General features: G+C 33.7%; 2 protein-coding genes across 5 annotated transcripts; both read left to right on the top strand.

Moving 5' to 3' along the window:
• The first annotated feature begins 189 nt into the window (after positions 1-189).
• On the top strand, positions 190-7,153 carry LOC124436998 (GPI transamidase component PIG-T-like). The gene is made up of 13 exons (XM_046987002.1): positions 190-646; positions 1,180-1,360; positions 2,206-2,440; positions 2,973-3,059; positions 3,571-3,655; positions 3,924-4,018; positions 4,184-4,286; positions 4,476-4,556; positions 4,627-4,665; positions 5,197-5,352; positions 5,987-6,152; positions 6,314-6,397; positions 6,554-7,153. Exons 1-13 carry the CDS (start codon positions 448-450, stop codon positions 6,858-6,860), a joined length of 1,818 nt encoding a protein of 605 aa, XP_046842958.1. The 5' UTR covers positions 190-447; the 3' UTR covers positions 6,861-7,153.
• Positions 7,154-7,781: 628 nt separating this feature from the next.
• On the top strand, positions 7,782-17,966 carry LOC124436890 (NACHT, LRR and PYD domains-containing protein 12-like). Of its 4 annotated transcripts, XR_006945529.1 has the most exons (3): positions 7,782-7,987; positions 11,716-11,826; positions 12,503-12,766. XR_006945529.1 is itself a non-coding variant. In XM_046986863.1 (2 exons), the coding sequence occupies exon 2, from the start codon at positions 14,228-14,230 to the stop codon at positions 16,895-16,897; it is 2,670 nt and encodes an 889-aa protein (XP_046842819.1). In that variant the 5' UTR covers positions 7,782-7,987; positions 14,154-14,227; the 3' UTR covers positions 16,898-17,966. The 4 variants fall into 4 exon arrangements, 1 of the variants encoding a protein (XP_046842819.1); XR_006945530.1 differs by lacking the exon at positions 11,716-11,826; XR_006945531.1 differs by lacking the exons at positions 11,716-11,826; positions 12,503-12,766 and adding an exon at positions 8,363-8,624.
• The last annotated feature ends 102 nt before the right edge of the window (positions 17,967-18,068 follow it).

Here is an 18,068-nt window from a genome sequence, read left to right as displayed (position 1 = left end):
GACCAAAAAAATTGGAAGTGTTGACACTTTTTGCCCGACGAAAACGAAAACTGACCAACATTAAATTCATTGATATAAAAAACACTATATGGTTGGATTGCTTGGCTAATGCATAATATTAAGGTGAAAAATATCGCAAAACTGTTTCTATACATCATATTTGTGCATATATTGCATATATTGCATTTTTTTTCTTTTCTCACTTTTTATGCTTTACACAGATAACACAAGAGCTGAGTGTTATGTATTTAAATGTATTTAAAATATGATCTTGATTTTATGCATTTATAAGATTTAAAAAAGCTTTTTAAAACTCTTTTTGCGATGTCTTGAATTTTTCTTCTAGACACTGATCTGTATACATATTGTCCAGAAAACCACACCAGATTACTGAATGTCGATTGAGATTCTTTACCCCCCGGTATTTCATGAAGACCACTCCCGGAAATGAACGTTTCCACGTTGTTAAATATGGCAAACAAGTGTAGTCGGAAAGTTTGTTTTTATTTGATTTTGGCTTCTGTAGTTGTGGCTGACGAGACATTTCACGAAGAGTTGTACGTGAAGCCATTTAAAAATGGCGATGTTCTTTCCCACTTCCAGTTCACAACTCTCTGGAGCGTGAATATGCACGATAAAAGTTTGTGTAAGTTTGATTTGATTACACTCGAAATTTTAGACTTGACGTGATTGTTTCTTTTGTCCTAGTGTTATTAAGTGTTGTTTCCAACCGAGTTCTTATGACTTAAGCCTATTATGAACAATTCACCTACGAATTTGATCTGCGGTCCCGATTGGGTGCAACAGTCGAGCAGGTGCAACCCTCAACCTTTGGTCTCAGGTTTGCACTGATCTGCTCTCGAGTTCTCCTAAAGATCTCCTTGGTTTGAATAAGCCTGTTCAAGCATATTAAACATCTTTTATTTCTTAATTGAAAAAGTTTGCAACCAAACCTTTCTTCCTCATTCCAACACTCTGGAGTGAATTTCCAACCTCAATCGTTTAACTTTAGCATCCAGACTGAAAAGTTTGGTGTTCACTCAGAAGATCTCAAGAAACCTTTGAGAAAAATATATTCCAGGGAGAACTATGAGAAAACAATACTCTCATACACGCTTATTTTGAGTCTGGTACATCATATTTAAATAAACTGTAGCCTGTGTATTTCAAATTTTTTAGTTTCCCATTATAACCTATTTCCAAAATCATTTGGTCAAATTGTGGCAAAGTATTCAGTTGAAGAATTACACCTTTCGCTGACTCAAGGTTTTTGGAACACTAATCTCTGGGGTCATGCTATTCAGCCAGCTGGACCTGGTGCCGAACTCATTGTTTGGTTCAGAGATTCAGTTTTGGAAAGGTAATATCACTTTAACCTGAAAGGCAACTGACTTTCAAGGAGAGCAAAAAATTATTGGAGCTAGCAGAGCTCTTTTAACAAGCTTAAATTTTGTTTCCTAACCATGAACTTTGGGTAAAGAATGCAGTCTTCATATAGCCTTAGGCTCAATTGGAAGAAAAATTAAGTAAAATTCTGAAAAAGAAATTGCATATGTAATTATTGATACAGTAGTATTAATTTAGCTCAGTATGGATGTATAAAGTTATACTTCATACTTAAATCAACAAATTAATTTTTGTTGTTGCTTTTAACTTTTAAAATTTGAGTTTTCATAAACCCATTCATTTTTCAAGATTGAAGTTTGCATTTACAACTTGAGCAAATTGCCATTTAAAGTAATTCCAAATCTTGAGGAAATTTTATTTGGCTCAAGTTGGATGATGTTCAATGTAAAAGAAGCCATTTTGTTCAGAAAAGATGAATAGGGTAAAAACAGTTAAAACAGTTTCTCATTGAGGAGAGGTTCTATTGACTGCCAAATTTTTGTGCCAGTAAGGGGTCTGGGGACAAATTTCATAAATTCCGAATTGTGGCAAAATTATTGGGAGGATAATAGCCTCTATAGCTCTTTGGCCCCTGATAAAAGGACCTGAGTTTTGTCAGGAGATTATTTTTAACAAAACATCAAAGTGGAGTTATATAAGCATTCATATTTAAACATGAAAACTTTGAGTAAGAGTACTCCCCCATTTAACATGTGATTATGACTGATAAACATATCTAAAACTGGAGTGTGCTACGTAGGACAACACTAGATCACTCTGATTCAACTTACTAGAATAACTGTTCTTGTATTTGTTTAGCATTGATGAAGAATGGCAAGATTTAACAAACGTACTCTCAGGCCAGTTCTGTGCTTCACTTAACTTCATTAAGTCTGAAAATTCTGCATCACCTGAAATGTCATTTCGACGACAAGGTGCAACATCATCCATATTCAATGATTCAAGAACATTGCGGTATTCATCATTACCTAGAGAAATAGTATGCACTGAAAATCTTACTCCTTGGAAGAAGTTGCTACCCTGCGATTCAAAGGTGATACATTCTCTTAGTGTCTCTGTGTGTTAAAAAAGTGCATCAATCTTTCATATGCTAAATATTGTACATGCTGAGAATTGAATACAATTATTGAAGATTTCCTTGTGTATAGAATATGGATACAACACACAGGGTAAACTAAGATGTTTCATGGCTTTTGTTTGAAATGGCTGTTGTGGAAAAAATGCAATTTCGACTGGTTGTTTTTATTTGAGCAAAACAAGATTGTTTCTTGCTGTTATAAAATGAAAAACGTATCATTGGAAAGCTAAAAAGCTCAATTCTTTTGCTTTTTAAAAATATAAGTGTAAAACACACAACATCAAATGAATGTGTAATAGCTTTTTAATGTTTGATACAATTTTTTTTATATGCACTGTATAAAATCTTCCATTCCTATATATTTGATATGAATATCAATATTCCAATGATCATTATATACATTTGAAAAAGTTGTGAAATTTATGAATAGTCAGAATAATTTGTTAATATTATAAATAATTTTACATTCTGTGTACGTGTATTTCAGTCAGGCTTGTCAAGTTTGTTCAATTCTTTGATGATATACAAAGTGAAATACCACTCAATGTCTCTACATCTTCGGACTATTTGCGAGGTAATGCTTTGAAATATTGAATGCTGGCTGCATGTGAGCAGCTTTGTGTAACAACTTTTCTGAAATTCATTGGTATTAACCATATGTTTAGGTAGCTGGCTGTTTTTATCCTTTCTTTTATCTAATAGTAACTCTTTTCTTTTTGATAAAGAGAAATGTATTTGTGAAATTTGCGTTTAGATTAGTTTTGTTATTCGATGAGATTAGTGTCTCTTTTTATACAGAACATGCGATTAGATCAGTTTCATAATTCGCACTTTCCCACGATTTGGAAGGTTTGTCTACTCCATCTACAAAGTTTTTGAACTTGCCACGTCCAGCGCTCGTATCATCCCCTATATATCTAGCACAATCGAAAAAACACATTACAGAGCTACAAACACGACATTTTACGGCAGACTTATTTCAGAAGTTTTCTTTTCTTTAAACAAATCGCGATTTTCATAGCTATTTAATTGATTGTCATGCTTTTGTTGATGCAATTGACGAATGAGAACTAAAATTATTGTAGGATGTCGATTGTCAAAGACCTTTATTGGAGCTACGACAGTCCCTTTCTATCCTTTTTGATCCTGTTTTACTTACTGGAAATTATGGTCAGTATTCTTTAAGTTGAATACTCAAGTTTATGGAAAGATTGTTTACTACTGGTATGCGTTGAATTACCTTTCGAGCAACTGGCCATTTTTTGGCGGGAAATTTTGGCAGTAAGCCGCTTTTATGGCTAGTTTAGTCTCAAATTTCAAATTGCTTGTTTGGAGCTTGTTTTTAAGCACCTGTTTGATATTTTCGTTGGCTATTTCTTTGAGAAAATACTAGTCATTTATTTTAACGATATTTATTTAGCTTTTGCTTATTTTCTAGATTGGTCATTACGTAAACTATTCGGTCATTCTCTGCGCTCGACCTGTCCTCTTGCAAAAACAAGTAAAATCTATGTTGACGTCACAGGAAATAACGTAATTATCTATATTTTACACATTTTTATTTGTAACAACACAAGAAGTCTTAAACAAGATAATATACAAGAAATAGTATTTTTTCTCACTAACTCGCGTTTACTTGACAAAATGTCTGTTCACATCACGTGAGAATTCTGATATTTTTTCCTCTTCCGATTTCAGACAGACTTTACGTTCACTTTAAAACCACGACCATCTGGTATTATTTCCAAGAATTTATCGCCATCTGTTGAACAGTTTGCAGTTTATGATTTGAAAGATAACGGTATTATACGATGTCGTATCAATTCTTTTTCGACGTGCAAGTCTCGATGTTCAATTTCTCTATCTCGAATGATTCATCAACGAAACTACATTATAGAAAACGCAGACTCGTTTTAGAACATGAAAACTTAGATTAACAGATCACTTTCATTATTTTATACGTGATAGATGTTTATCTTTCTTTTTTTAGGCATTGTTCGAAAATCTCTTTCTTCCAACAAAGGATTAAATATAATTTTTAAGTGGAAACATCGCATGCTAAACGACGCAGGTGGAGATACATTTTCATTGATAATTTTGATAACTTTTGATGTTAATTTTCCGATTTTTGTTCCTTTTAGTTACACTACCATATTTCTCTGCTCACAGATTTTTGACAGGTAGGTGAGGAATTTTTTGTTGAAATATTTTCTCGTGCAACATATTCATCTATATGTTGCAGAACAAAGACTTAATTATAGTAACAAACTTGAATACTGCTTTGAATAGTGTTTGCGATGGTGAAAATACGTACGTAGTTCTATAAAAAACTGTTGAAAACCCAAATAAAAATATCTATAAATTGAATGACGCGATACATTTTGGCTTACTTCTCCTCAGACATCTTATAGATACCTTAATTTTGGTTTTCGATAGTTCATTTTAAAGCTACTTAGTCGTCATTTAATATTTATATGTGATCGCACGGCGAGAAAGGCCTGCTTAGAGCACGTGAGCCCCTTTAATGGAACAATAATGAAACTTTATGGCATGTTTGTCCTGTGGCTTAAGTTACTGATCGCAGTAATAAATCCCATTCTAGACTAACTAATATAGTTTATTATGAAGTATTTTGATGTATGAAGTATATTGCATTTTTATATTTTAAATCAAAATGCTAATCTAAACTATCACATTTTTGCACTCGTCAGGTTACGGTCAAGAACGTGGCGGTATTCAAAGTGAAATAATCAACCGACATAAGACAGCGTCCGTTTATCTGGTTTATTTTCAAGTTTTTCCCTGGTATTTCAGGATATTTCTGCACTCCTTACGCGTTTATGTTAACGACGTCGATATTAGGCTAGGTGGGTAGAACAAATATGGATTGGAACGCAATATAAACCACGATATACGTATTCTCCCGCAACGCAAACCTGCTTACATGAGAATTAAGGGGTTAGGGTAGGGTATTTCCTCTATATATTTGTCTTGGAAAGATTTTGCCACAGTTATGGTTGATCAACATTATAATACAGAAATGTATTATATAAATATAGTGCATTGTTAAGAAACTGAACGATTACGAAAACGTCGCTAAAGTCATCAGCGCGCAAGATCTGCAAAAATAGTCTGTTTAATAGGTAGTTAAACTCCCAATGGTTCATTTGACAGTAAAAAATGACCATTTTAAAGTGAGAATTGTGTTACCGAGAAGCACTTTTGAAAAAGCTTGCGCGCAAAAATGACGCAGCTAAAAAGTAATCAGAACACATAAGGTTAAAATATGGCAGAATTTGTTCAAGCTTACAAAATTTCAGGAAATTTGGCTTAAGCTTACGCGAATGCTGAGCATCGAAATTGCGGATTGTTTTGCGATTTCAATTCGCGCACAGTTCCATTTTTAGCATTTTCCGTCCCTTACATGCGTCTATGCCCTTGATTTATTTGTTATGATCTGAAAAATGGGATTTTGTAATTAACAATTCAATATTTCTTCAGAATACGTTCAGTATGTTCCATCGAGAGATCGACAGCGTCCAACAGTCTTGGAATTGGCATTAGCGGTTCCGGCTGATTCAACAGCAACAGTGAGTGTGCAATTTGAGAAAGTGTTCTTGAAGTGGACAGAGCATCCCCCTGACGCTCATCATGGTTTTTATCTTCCGTAAGTTGTAATATACCGTATTTCCCCTAATAGACGCGTCGACTCCCTTCGATAGACGCCTGGCCAATTTACGGACAATTTACGTGTTAGTTTACAACCTCAGTGGTAAGGTTTTCAAGCAGTTACCAGCTTGTTAAAGTGAACTATTAAGTATTTTTCAGGTCAGGTGTGATTACTGCCAAAATTCTTCCAGGTGATAGCACGTTTGGTCTAGTAAATCAAGGGCAACAATCACTTTTGGAGCAGTAAGTTTTTCTTAACACCGCCGGATTATCTATCTAATCTAATGAGAGTACTAATCGTTAAAGCATTTGAAGACTAGTCATCGGTTCTTTCAAAAAAATCTTGTTTTGTTTGTAAGTTTTCAAAAAGTGTTGACATCATTATGTATTATTTTGTAGGTGGGTTAAAAGCTCTGAAAACTCTGATGATCGCATCATTCGAATGTACACAGAGATCCTGCTTGTGTCCCTACCTACCCCCGACTTCAGCATGCCCTATAATGTGATATGTTTGACATGCACGGTCGTAGCAATTGCTTTCGGATCGCTCTACAATCTTTCCACGAAACGTCTTCAGGAGGTTAATCCTCGCGAGGCCACTACGTTGTTGGGAAAGATATTGAAAAAACTTCGCACTCTGAAAGAAAAATTGTTTCGTTCGAAAAGGGACGTGGTTAAACCTACGGACAGGAAAAAAAATGATTAGGATGCAACATTTCAGCTCAATACTACTGGAACGCTTCTTTTGTCTAGTCCCAATCTTTCCACGCACTACTAAGATGTTTTATCGTGTCAGTGAGCTGAAATGAGGGGTTTCATCTCCATACACGGCTATTTATACCTTAAAAAAATAAAATTTCATTTTCCATTCTTGATATGGAGGCATCGCCTGGGCTTGTTAATAATATGTCTCGTCGTTTAAGTCCATGTAATTTATTCAAGTGTTCGTGTACGTTCTAAATTTATTTCGAATTTTTTATTAAAAATCAAAAAATTTTTAGAAGCCCACATGTGTTTGAATCTTGTCTAGCAAGTTATTATAAGTACCTGTATCGCTAATACATATACTTTAAAGAGTAAATCTAGATTTGTACATTAGTAAGAATTTTCACCGATTTCGTAACTCTCAAAGAAAATATGTAGAATATTATTCTAATTTAGTCGGCTACATGTAGCCAATATTGTTAAGAATGCAGGGAAAATTCCATCATTTTTCGAGGCTCTCATAAAAATATCTACATGCCCACTTAAAGAATACAAATGACTATACCCGAAATATAAAAACACATATATATTGAAATGTTTTAAAGCACATCAGGAATTTGGAACCTTAAATATTTATTCAACATCTAACGATCTGTTGATATACCATTAGATATCGCGCGTTTTGGTTGAATTAATATTTAATTCCAGATTTTACACAGCGGATATAAATTACTTGAGTTGTTATGAAAAATTTTTTGTTTATAATTTCTCTGCACTCGTAGCATTGCATCAATGTTTACATTGCAATAAACAGTTTAAAACACCGGAATTACCGAAACAAAAGCATTCAACCGTTAATAAAGAATACTTTCAATTTTTCGCCACCCACACACTGTCAAAGCTCATGCTAGCATCTAGTGCGCATCCAGAACAAAAATGTTTTTGTTCCGGCGAAGTGCAAGAAATTTTTACGCGATGTGTTTAAAACTTTTAAAGATATTTTAAAAGCATTATCTCGTTGATCTGTGTGTTGTGATTCTTTCCTTGGATAGGTCTCTACTGCAGTAACGGAAATGTTGAGATGTGTGAGCTAAATACTTTCTTCGTGTGGTCGATTCAATATTAAAGGTAGATATAGGGTTTGCTTATAAATTTCATGCATGTTTTCTTGACATAATTGCGAGTTTAACTCTAATGTTAACGTTAATACATGTTAACGTTAAAGTTTCACACTGGTAATCTTTGATAATCCTGGTAATGTAATCGATGTATTAAACGTTTAGTTAATATTCAAAATTTTCGTGTTCTATATACCATTTGTTGATTTAGTCGTACATATGTCAGTTTATCTGTTTACAAAGAATTGTGGTATAAAATGTCTTTCAAATAAGCGTTGCATACCTGCAAGATTTTAGCATTTGTTGCAAAAATATGATAAACTAGATGCTGCCTCTTTAAATAAATACCGTTGTAATTTTTTGCTTCTATTTATTTATTCCTTAGACCTCAGGTGTCAAGCAGCTTTCGTGATTACGCGCATTTTTTTCTACATGCCCACCTCCTCCTACGCACGCAAAGCAAATAATTCAAACACTTTCTAGCATTTTACTAAAAATGGACCTCAGCACTCATTCTATCACACAACGTCACTCATGAAGCTAAGTGTTTACAATTTAAACAGAGTTCATTTTTATTCTAAAAATTTAACCAAAAAGACTTCTTCATAGTTAAAGAAAAACCAAAATACTTTGTCAATACCTGAGAATTACTGTGTTTATATATCACATGATAAGTGTTTCCCTCTAGACATACTTTTGATAATTCCTGTCTACTGATTAAACGTACTTTCGTCCAAAGACTAAGGCTTCAGCCATGGCATCAGATCGTGCGTCATTCATTGTAGGAAGATATTTCCATGTGGAACTACATCCTATTTTAAAACACTCCACTGATTTAAGGTATTTACCTTTATCGTCCTGACCTTCCATAACAACAATTGCATCTCCTGTTATAACTGCACAGCCCTTGGATCTCTTATCCGTCATATATCAAGATTCAATGTCTCTATTGACTTGCAATCTTGTCCTCCAACTACAACTACTCTACCATCATAAATTAGTGATGATGCACAAATGTGTTTGTTTATCATTGTTGTAATCTTTTACCATTTCTCTTCCTCCCATGAAAATATCTCAGTGCTCTTTATGGAGCCAAGAGGTGAATCACCTCCAGCAATCAAAATATCACCTCTTACCGAATTCATTACCATTTCAATAGGCGATGGCAATGTTTGAGCAATTTGCTCACTCATATTTATCTTTTCCATAATTTTCAACATCATGGCTTTCATATTTTGAATTTCTGTTGTTACGGAATAAAGATTTTGTCGAACATCTTTTATTTCTTTTCTCGTTTCAACATTTCTTTCTGTATTTTTGTCTGTTGAGTTCTCAAAGTTTCCACTATCTCCTTTACTGATTCACGCACTTCAGAAAACTCTTGATCCATTTTTCTATTTATTTCATCCACCTGCATTTTTACTCGGTCATCAAGATTTTGAAAACGTCTTTCAAACATTTCTCTTATTTGTTTAAAATCGCATAAAGCAATCTTTTTGTATTCACATAACTCAGTTTCGTGATGAACCTTGTCTCGTTTGTTTATTTCCTTACCACAACGTTCGATAGAGCACAGCACTGGAGCAAAGCCACAATTTTCAACATGCTTTTGAAGCTTTTCAACATTTACAAATTCTGGACAACCACGATGCATAATCACAATTGATCTTCAATTTAGAAATCATTTTATTTATGACACGCGCTGGAAGAAGAGTATCTGCTGACAAATTGTCTTGACATTGAGGACATCGTTGCGCATTAACTCGTAAATGTTCCTCTATACAATAACGACAAAAGATGTGTTCCTTATGTTTGCACATTCTTGCATCTTGCAAATTGAACAACAGAAATTTTCATCAACAGAGGTTTTAAACCTCGATTCTTCGTATCCACCCTCGTGATCAACTGGACGACTAGCCATTTTACTAATTTTGAACGATAGAATTCAATATTAATTTTGATTCAAACTACTGAAAGAATTTTATGAATTCAGAATGCTCAGTGGCGATGTAATATCTCTATTGATATATGATATAGATTGCCGCCGTATATACAAGCAAAACTTAGCCACTACTGTGAAAACATTGGCACCACATTCAACACAACATCCATCACAGCATTAATCACCACATTCAACTAAAGTTTATCATTCAAAATGATAAATTGAAAAATCATCTTTGAAACACGTTTTCCATCAAATACAACAGTAAATAACAATTCTTAACTACTTATTACTATATTACTGTCCTTAAACATCACACAAAACTGTAAAACTCAAGAAATTGAAGAAAATACTAAGCTTTATGTTAGAGTGTTTTTTTCATTTCTCTTGTTTAGCGTATAATTTAAAAACTACAAAGTAGAATTTTATTAAAATTGGCCAGAATATAGATAATTATATTGTCTAAAATATGTCCAAAATCTGGAGAGTTCACAAAAATATAAATGTAGAAAATCATCTACAAAGTCGGATGACACGAATGCGCGTTATATTATCTTATATAATTAACTTCCTATATTCTTTTTTATTTGCAAACAAAGGCCTATAAATAAAAAACTACTATGTAGAATTTTTTTAAACTTGGCCATATTGTATATATTTTATTTTCTATAACATATCCAAAGTCTAGAGAGTGCACAAAAATATGAAAGGAATAAAATTCCTTGAGAATGTACTGTGGCATAAACTGTGAAGTTGGCACCACATTCGACAAACAGCTCTAAAAAACTACACGATAGAATTTTTTAACTCAAGTATATTATAAAATTTTATATTGTCTAAAATATATCCAAAATTTGGAAAGTGCACAAAAATAAATATGGTAGAAAAACATCGACAAAGTTGGATGACTCAAATTCGCGTAATATAATCTTGCATAATTAAGTTAAGAATTCCGGTTCTTTAACAAACAATGCCCTATAAATAAAAAACTACACTGTAGAATTTTTTAAACTTTTGCGTATTACACATATTTATATTGTCTAAAATATATCCAAAATCTAGAGAGTGAATAAAAAATTATTAATACAATTTACTTTTTACAAAATTGTTTAAAAGTAGTAAACTCTGTTTGGTTGTTAATACAAATTAATTATGCAGTGACGTTACAGTGCTGGTTATCATTCCTGAAAGTTTGTTCTAGTTGCTAATCACTTTAATTTTTTCAAAATTTAGTGAATCTAGTGAAGTAAATGACTTGTTTTTGGATTAGTTATAACCAAACATTACTCTAATCCAGGACCTTTACGTCACTGTATAATTAGACATGTGCATTATTTATTTTGTATTTTTACAGGCTTAATACATAATTAGTTTACTTTATTATCTTAGGATAGACCTTTTCAAGGTTATCGCAGCCATATTGCAGGGGGTGCAAAAACATTGGGCCAAACACACGGTCACCCATGGCGTCAAAATAAATTAGTAATAAATACGCAAAAATTGCCCTTATACATATTGGCCATTTCTTTCAAAAATATTTCTCAAACTCGTCGATTATAAAAGTTAACTACGTTTTTATACAAACGGCCCCTGAACGGGAAATCCACATCCAAATTATTATATTTCATTAACGCGCCGCGGGTATCAAAAACATGGATGCCGACATACCAAATATGGCAAATTTTGGTGGAAAACATCATCAAAATGAAAAATAAAAAAATGTCAGCCCACCCGGATTTTCGCCCAACACTTGTACAATGAATACATAATAAAATAGAAAATTTTATCTTTCAAAGCTATACACCAAAACTGGCTTTTTTAAAAAAGTTCATCGGTAAAATATGCTGCACTTTTATGTGGTACACAAATGACAAAGTAGTGAAAAAAGAAAACGTTACATGATACTGGTAAGCAATACGATATTGTTTATTTTCTATATTATTCTTTATTATTAGTATTTCGTCTTAGTTTCTTTGCCTCAGAATACTTTTAGGATATTTGGCATGTATTGTCTAATTGTTTTCTCACTACTGAGTTTTATTTGTTGTTTGTCCAGTCTGTTTTATTCTTTGCTTAAAAACAAAAAAAATAACTAAGCATAAAATCTCTTCAAAATGTGGATATCTTCCATCAAGTAAAACAGCCAAAATTCACCTAAGTCTTAAAATGAAATGAGTTTATCTAAAAAGTAGTGTAACATTTGCTCAATATTTTTCAGTAAAATATGAAGAAAAGCTAAGAAGAGAGTTGTGTTGAAATAGCATGCAGTGCCAACAATTTACAGTACCACAAAAATATCTCAATCTCTTTGCTTGTGTTGTACATTGGCATATAGCAAACAATTAAGATAGCAGGGGGCCAAAGGTTTTTTTTAAATTCCTCTTTGTGTTTCTGTAAATGAAGTATGCAGTGTAATAGTGAACAGATTAATATGTCAAAACCAAAATAAAAAAACTGCTTAGTACAATAATGAGACAAAATTTGCTTTTACAGTGAAAGTTTTGTTCAAGATAAACTTAAGACTATGAGCATGTAATGTTTACTATACTATTGCCTCATTTGACAAAAATCCGCAATTGTTAGGATTCCAGGGGATCCAGGATTCACATTTCTTATATGCACTGAAGAAGTAGAAAGAAGAAGCACAAAAAGATGTAGAAGAACAAGAAGAATATTGCAGGGGGAGGGGGCTTGTTGAAATTGTATGTAAAGTTTTGGCAATGGTATTGTTAAAATTTTGTAATACACCTCTGAGAAGAAATTCTGTGTGTGTGATAAAGATGAAGTTGAAATAAATAAAATGAATGATTAATATAAATTTAAAAATTAAAATCAAAAACAGTCAAATTGGAAATTGAAATCAAAAACAGTCAGTTGCAAATAGTCAAGTTGAAGCTAGGAAAGCAGGTGGTTGTGCAAAGATTTTTGGTCTCTTTGCACAAGTTGTTAGCTATTTTGTTCAAAACTTGATTCTTAACACATAACATAATGCCAAAATTTACAAGAATTACACAATTATCCTTACACATTTTGCTAAATATTGCCATTGACACTCTACTATTTGGTTTTTTTATTCCCATTCAGCAAAAAACAGTATTATGTTTGAGAACCTAGTGGACTTTAAAGTCATGAGTTGTAATTTTATAAAAAAAATGTAAATTAAGGGTTATGTTGAATAGTTTCGTAACAGCTCACCAAGATTTAACTAGCAGTTGACAGGCCAACATTTCCCTGCACATTTTCCCTAAGATTTGATAACGATAATTGTACCAGGCTGTTCACGAACAAATACATAGTGTGCGACAGTGCGAGTGTTTATTTTACGCAAACGTGAAGACATTAACGGTCCCACAAAAAAATGCCGCGTCTGGAGTTATTTTGAATTTAAATTGTTATTTAAATATAACAGAAGTTTCTTTACCATAGATTTTTTTATATTCTTGATTGTGTATTCGATAAAACGCTAAAGCATATTTTTCAATCTAAGACGTTTTCGTAGTTGTTTTTACTGATTTTCAGGGGGGAGTGAATGATAAAAATAAATTTTCAAGTGGAAGATTTTACCCCAAAAATTCTTCTGGCATCTGTGTTTTTGATACCCGGTTCCAGATCCCTTTTCCCCTCCAGGGAATTTAATGGAACTTAATGGTGTACACTGATGTTGCCACAGATACTGGATGTCGCATGACGCTTCTGAATAATTCCGATTTGCTTGCAAACGTCTTATCGGTCTCGTTTTCCTATATACCTAATATACCTTGGCGATTTAAATGTATTACAGGTCTTTCTTTTCATTTCATACTACTTTTTCACTTCGGTAATTACAGGTCTTGCTTATGAAGCCAAGTTGAATTTTTGATGGCGTTATATAGGTGGCGTTTGCTTAAGCTATTTGAAATATGAAAATACATTTCTCTACACAATTCTATTGCTATTTGATTTACATTCTTATCTTTAATTATCGCTTATTAGCTAACGTGATTTTAAACTGAATTTCGTAAATGAAAAGTACATACTTTGGACATTAGTTTGTAAATTCTTTTAATAAATCACTTTGACATAGATTTTGTTCATAGATCATTTTGCCTCACTGTACGAATACTTGTTTGCTAAGCTGGTAGAAACGGTTGCAAATCAATCAATGAAGAAAATCGTTTGCCCAAACACACCCTTTGATTAATTTCATTACTTAGTAGCAACTAATATTATAACACAATTTTTTCATACATTATAGAAAGACAATTCTTTGTAAAACGCAAGACGATCGAGCTCCAAATAAATTCAAATTTGACGCAACTTTGCTTTAAAATGTTTGTCTTTGCAAAGAATTGCCTATCACCTAAAAACTTTGGCCTCCCGTCGTTCCTTTGTGCAGTGTTCCAGCTCTTTGTATTGACTCTGGTTGCGATAGGTCACTTGTTGAGATACAATGAAACTGGACCATTTTCTCCCTTTACCAGCGATAGTGGCCTAATAACAAACACGAGAGAAGATCGTGAGTCCTGCTTCCAACTTAATAAAAAGGTCCGCGATTCTTCATTTCCATCACTCGTCTTCTCTTTCCTTAGCGTCTCTTTTCCTCTTGGCATCGCTGTCATCTATTCTGTAACTGTTAGTGGTCGTGTCAATGAAATAGAAGTTAATCTAAAAGTTCATAGAAATAAGCAGAATAAGACAACCGTTCATGTTTTGTATTTTTACCTCATTCATCTTGTTCAGCGATCATTTCTTGGAATTTTATTCACAGTAATACAGTACGCTTACATCCATCCGAAAGATTTTTCCTTCTGCTGTCAATGTGTAACAGATAAAGCAGCAAATAGTAACACCAAATCTGCATTTATCAGTAGCATTTTCAATAGAACATGTATGACTTATATAAACCCGATGGAGTCTGTAGCAAATCGATATGACGTAAACTTGTCATTTATCAACATTATTATTGCTTTTGTTTTGATTGGCGAATTTGCTTACCTCTGGTGTCGATTGAACATGCCTCTTAACACTACTAAATGGGTGGTCTGGGATGACGAAATAACCTTTGTCACAACTTATTTTCTTCGAAAGGAAGACATTGAAATCCTAGTTATTTACAAACAAAAAATTTTGTCTCGATCTTGTCCAGCTAATGTTAACTACATTCAAGAAAAGCAGTCTGGTATTGACAACATGGTTGTTGACTTTGTTATACATACCGAACCCTGTCCACGCAAGTTTGTTGAAGATAGGCACGAAATGTACGATGTTCATATGAAAATTTCCGAAGAGTTGATTCGTCTGGACACTACCAAAGATCTTTTTCTCCCAAACAAAGACACAAAAGATAAATATCCTAGCAGAATTTTAGCTATTGGAAGATCAGGTATTGGAAAAACTGTTCTGGCTGAAAAAGTTCTACATGATTGGGCTGCTGGTGTAGATGATATTTATACTGATAAATTCGTCTTTCTTTTCAAACTTCGATGGTTTCGCAGCAAAGATGACAAGTGGAAAAAACTTTCTTTAATGAAATTTCTTCGAGTGGGAACGCTTTTGACGGACGCAGAATTCATGCTTGTTTACGAGAACATTTGTTGCCATAAATTGAAACCAATTTTAGTTTTTGATGGTTTGCACGAGGTTGACGACAAACTTGATAAGTTTGTTGAGGAATCTTCTATGCTGCCAAACGATTCCAACGCATCGATATCAGCTTTATGCTGGTTTGTCAAACTTGTTGCTGGAGAAGCTGTGATGCAATCCGGAGAGCCGTTCGTTTCAACCGTGCTAGTAACAAGCAGACCAACAGTGAAAAGCTTTCATAAGAAGTTTTCTTTTGACCGAAACATTGAAGTAATTGGCTTAACACTCCAGAAAATGGAGAATTGCGTAATTAGATTTTGCCAGGGCAAAAACAAGCCAAACAAAAAGAAAGTAATTTGGAACACCATCAGCTCTTCTTCTGAACTGTCAAGTTTGTGTTACATTCCTGTGAACTGTCATATTGTTTGTGTGACTCTTTCTGGCTGCATCACAGACTCCAAACAAGCTAATCCTGATCTACCAAATACTTTAGCTCAATTATACCAAAAGAGTTTGTATTATTTTGAAAATCATGAGCGGGATGTGAATGTTAGTCCTATGACTAACGAAGAACTTACAAAGTTGCAAAAATTGGCTTTTCATCTTATGGAAGACAAAAAACTCATAATAGACGAATCTGATCTTGATGAAACCTTAAACAGGTCTCATTTTTTGAATAGATTCCTGAATCCTCATTTGTCCTTCAAAGCACAATTTTCCTTTGTTCACGGGACAATTCAGGAGTTCCTTGCCGCAAAACACGTGACGGAGACTTTCGTTTTCGATGAAATAAAAGAATTTATTTCAAAGCGCGTTCGTATGTGCCGTTGGCATCTCGTTATAAAGTTCATTTTCGGACTTCTAGGAATAAAATATGAGATGATGAATTATTCCAAGAAATGTATTTATTCGTTAGTCACGAATTGGCTTCATCTCAATGGTGATGATAAACAAATTCTGCAACTCACTTACAACAATGTCTTCGCTTTGAGCTGTTTGAAAGAAGTTGGCAGTGTTGAAATTATCAAAGAAATTTGTGAAAACACGGATTTGGATGGTGTTCAAGAAATGATATCAGGATATGAAAATCTAACTGAAAGTGACTGGGTAGCAATAGCATTCGTCTGCAGGTACATGAAGAATTTGACAAGACTTTGTCTACGCCATACGACAACGAATTCCTTTTTGCTATTTCGAGTAAAGTCCTTTGTTGAATTACACATTTTTCAAAATACATTCAGCGATGAAAAATTAGAATTAGACCAGGTGTTTGAAGTTTTAAATGAGCCACATTACCCGACACTTCCAAGCTATGATTACGCAAGATTAACGTTTTGGAGCTGTATGGTTTCAATGTTCAAGGGCCAACACTACACATGGAAGCTTTTTTTCAAAACAGAAAAGCAAACAACTTGAAGAAACTTAGTCTTTCGTTGATTACAGGAAATGTGTCTCACGTATGTGTTGCAATTGAAAAAGGATGTTGTGAAGAACTTACGGAGATAAAGATCACTTTTTCACACCTTTCTGAAGGACCAGCTTATTTTTCTGAAAATGTTTTACGAAGCAATCGTGAACTGAAGTCATTGGTTCTGTCCAGTTGCTCGTTGTCATTGAAATGTACGACTCAACTTTGCGATACCTTGCGTGATAAACATTGCAATTTAGTTAGTTTGGTGCTTAATGAAATTTCCTTGGTCGGTGAGTCTGCTGGATTGTTATTTGAGGCCATTGCTAGTGAAGATTGTAAATTGAAAGTGTTAAATCTTGATGGTTGTTCTTTAACTCACGAATGCATTCCAAGGTTACGCGATGCATTGATGAATGAACACTGTAATTTGAGACAGCTGTCGTTATCAGAGAATGCTTTAGGTAATGAAGGTGCTATTTTGTTGTTTGAAGCTCTTGTGTGTGAAAACTGTAAGCTCAAAGTGTTAAAACTTGATTATTGTTCAATAACTCAAAAATGCATTCCAAGGTTTTGCACTTCATTGTCTAACGAACATTGTCCATTGCGTGAGCTAACATTGTCTAAAGGTGAGATAGGCGATGAAGGGGCTGGTTTGCTGTCTTACGCCCTTAAAGGTAAACATTGTAAGTTGTTTCTTTGATGATCCACGTGGACACACTCTGTGCAAAATTTGCTGAGGTTTTATCAAGTAAAGACGTAAAAACGAGTCAATGATGAACGAAGTTTCATCTTTAAAGGAAAAATATATTTTTCACATTAGAATGGATATTCTTGTAAACATAGAACACACTTTAAGTGGAAGTAGCTATTAATTTATTGCATAAAACTTATGTATGTTAGCATCTGTCTTTTGCATGCTTTGTCAACGCTTAACATCTCACATGGCAAATAATGAACAGTTGAAGTTGATTCTCTTTTATTAATAAAACATTGTTGAATATAGGTGATGTAACTAGCCAATAACAATTCACAATAATTAACCACGTTTTGCAATAAAAGTATCACGAAGAATCACCAGATTGTGTTCTCATATTGTTCGGCGAAAAAAATGAATGAAGCCCAACCTACTCCGACAGAAAATATTCCCTACAGAGTGTATCACAGCATAAATACGTT

Source organism: Xenia sp. Carnegie-2017, unplaced genomic scaffold (genome assembly GCF_021976095.1).
Source record: "Xenia sp. Carnegie-2017 unplaced genomic scaffold, XeniaSp_v1 HiC_scaffold_16, whole genome shotgun sequence".
NCBI lineage: Eukaryota > Metazoa > Cnidaria > Anthozoa > Malacalcyonacea > Xeniidae > Xenia > Xenia sp. Carnegie-2017.
Note: the sequence above shows the minus strand (reverse complement) of the source record. Positions and strands in the feature narration are given on the sequence as shown.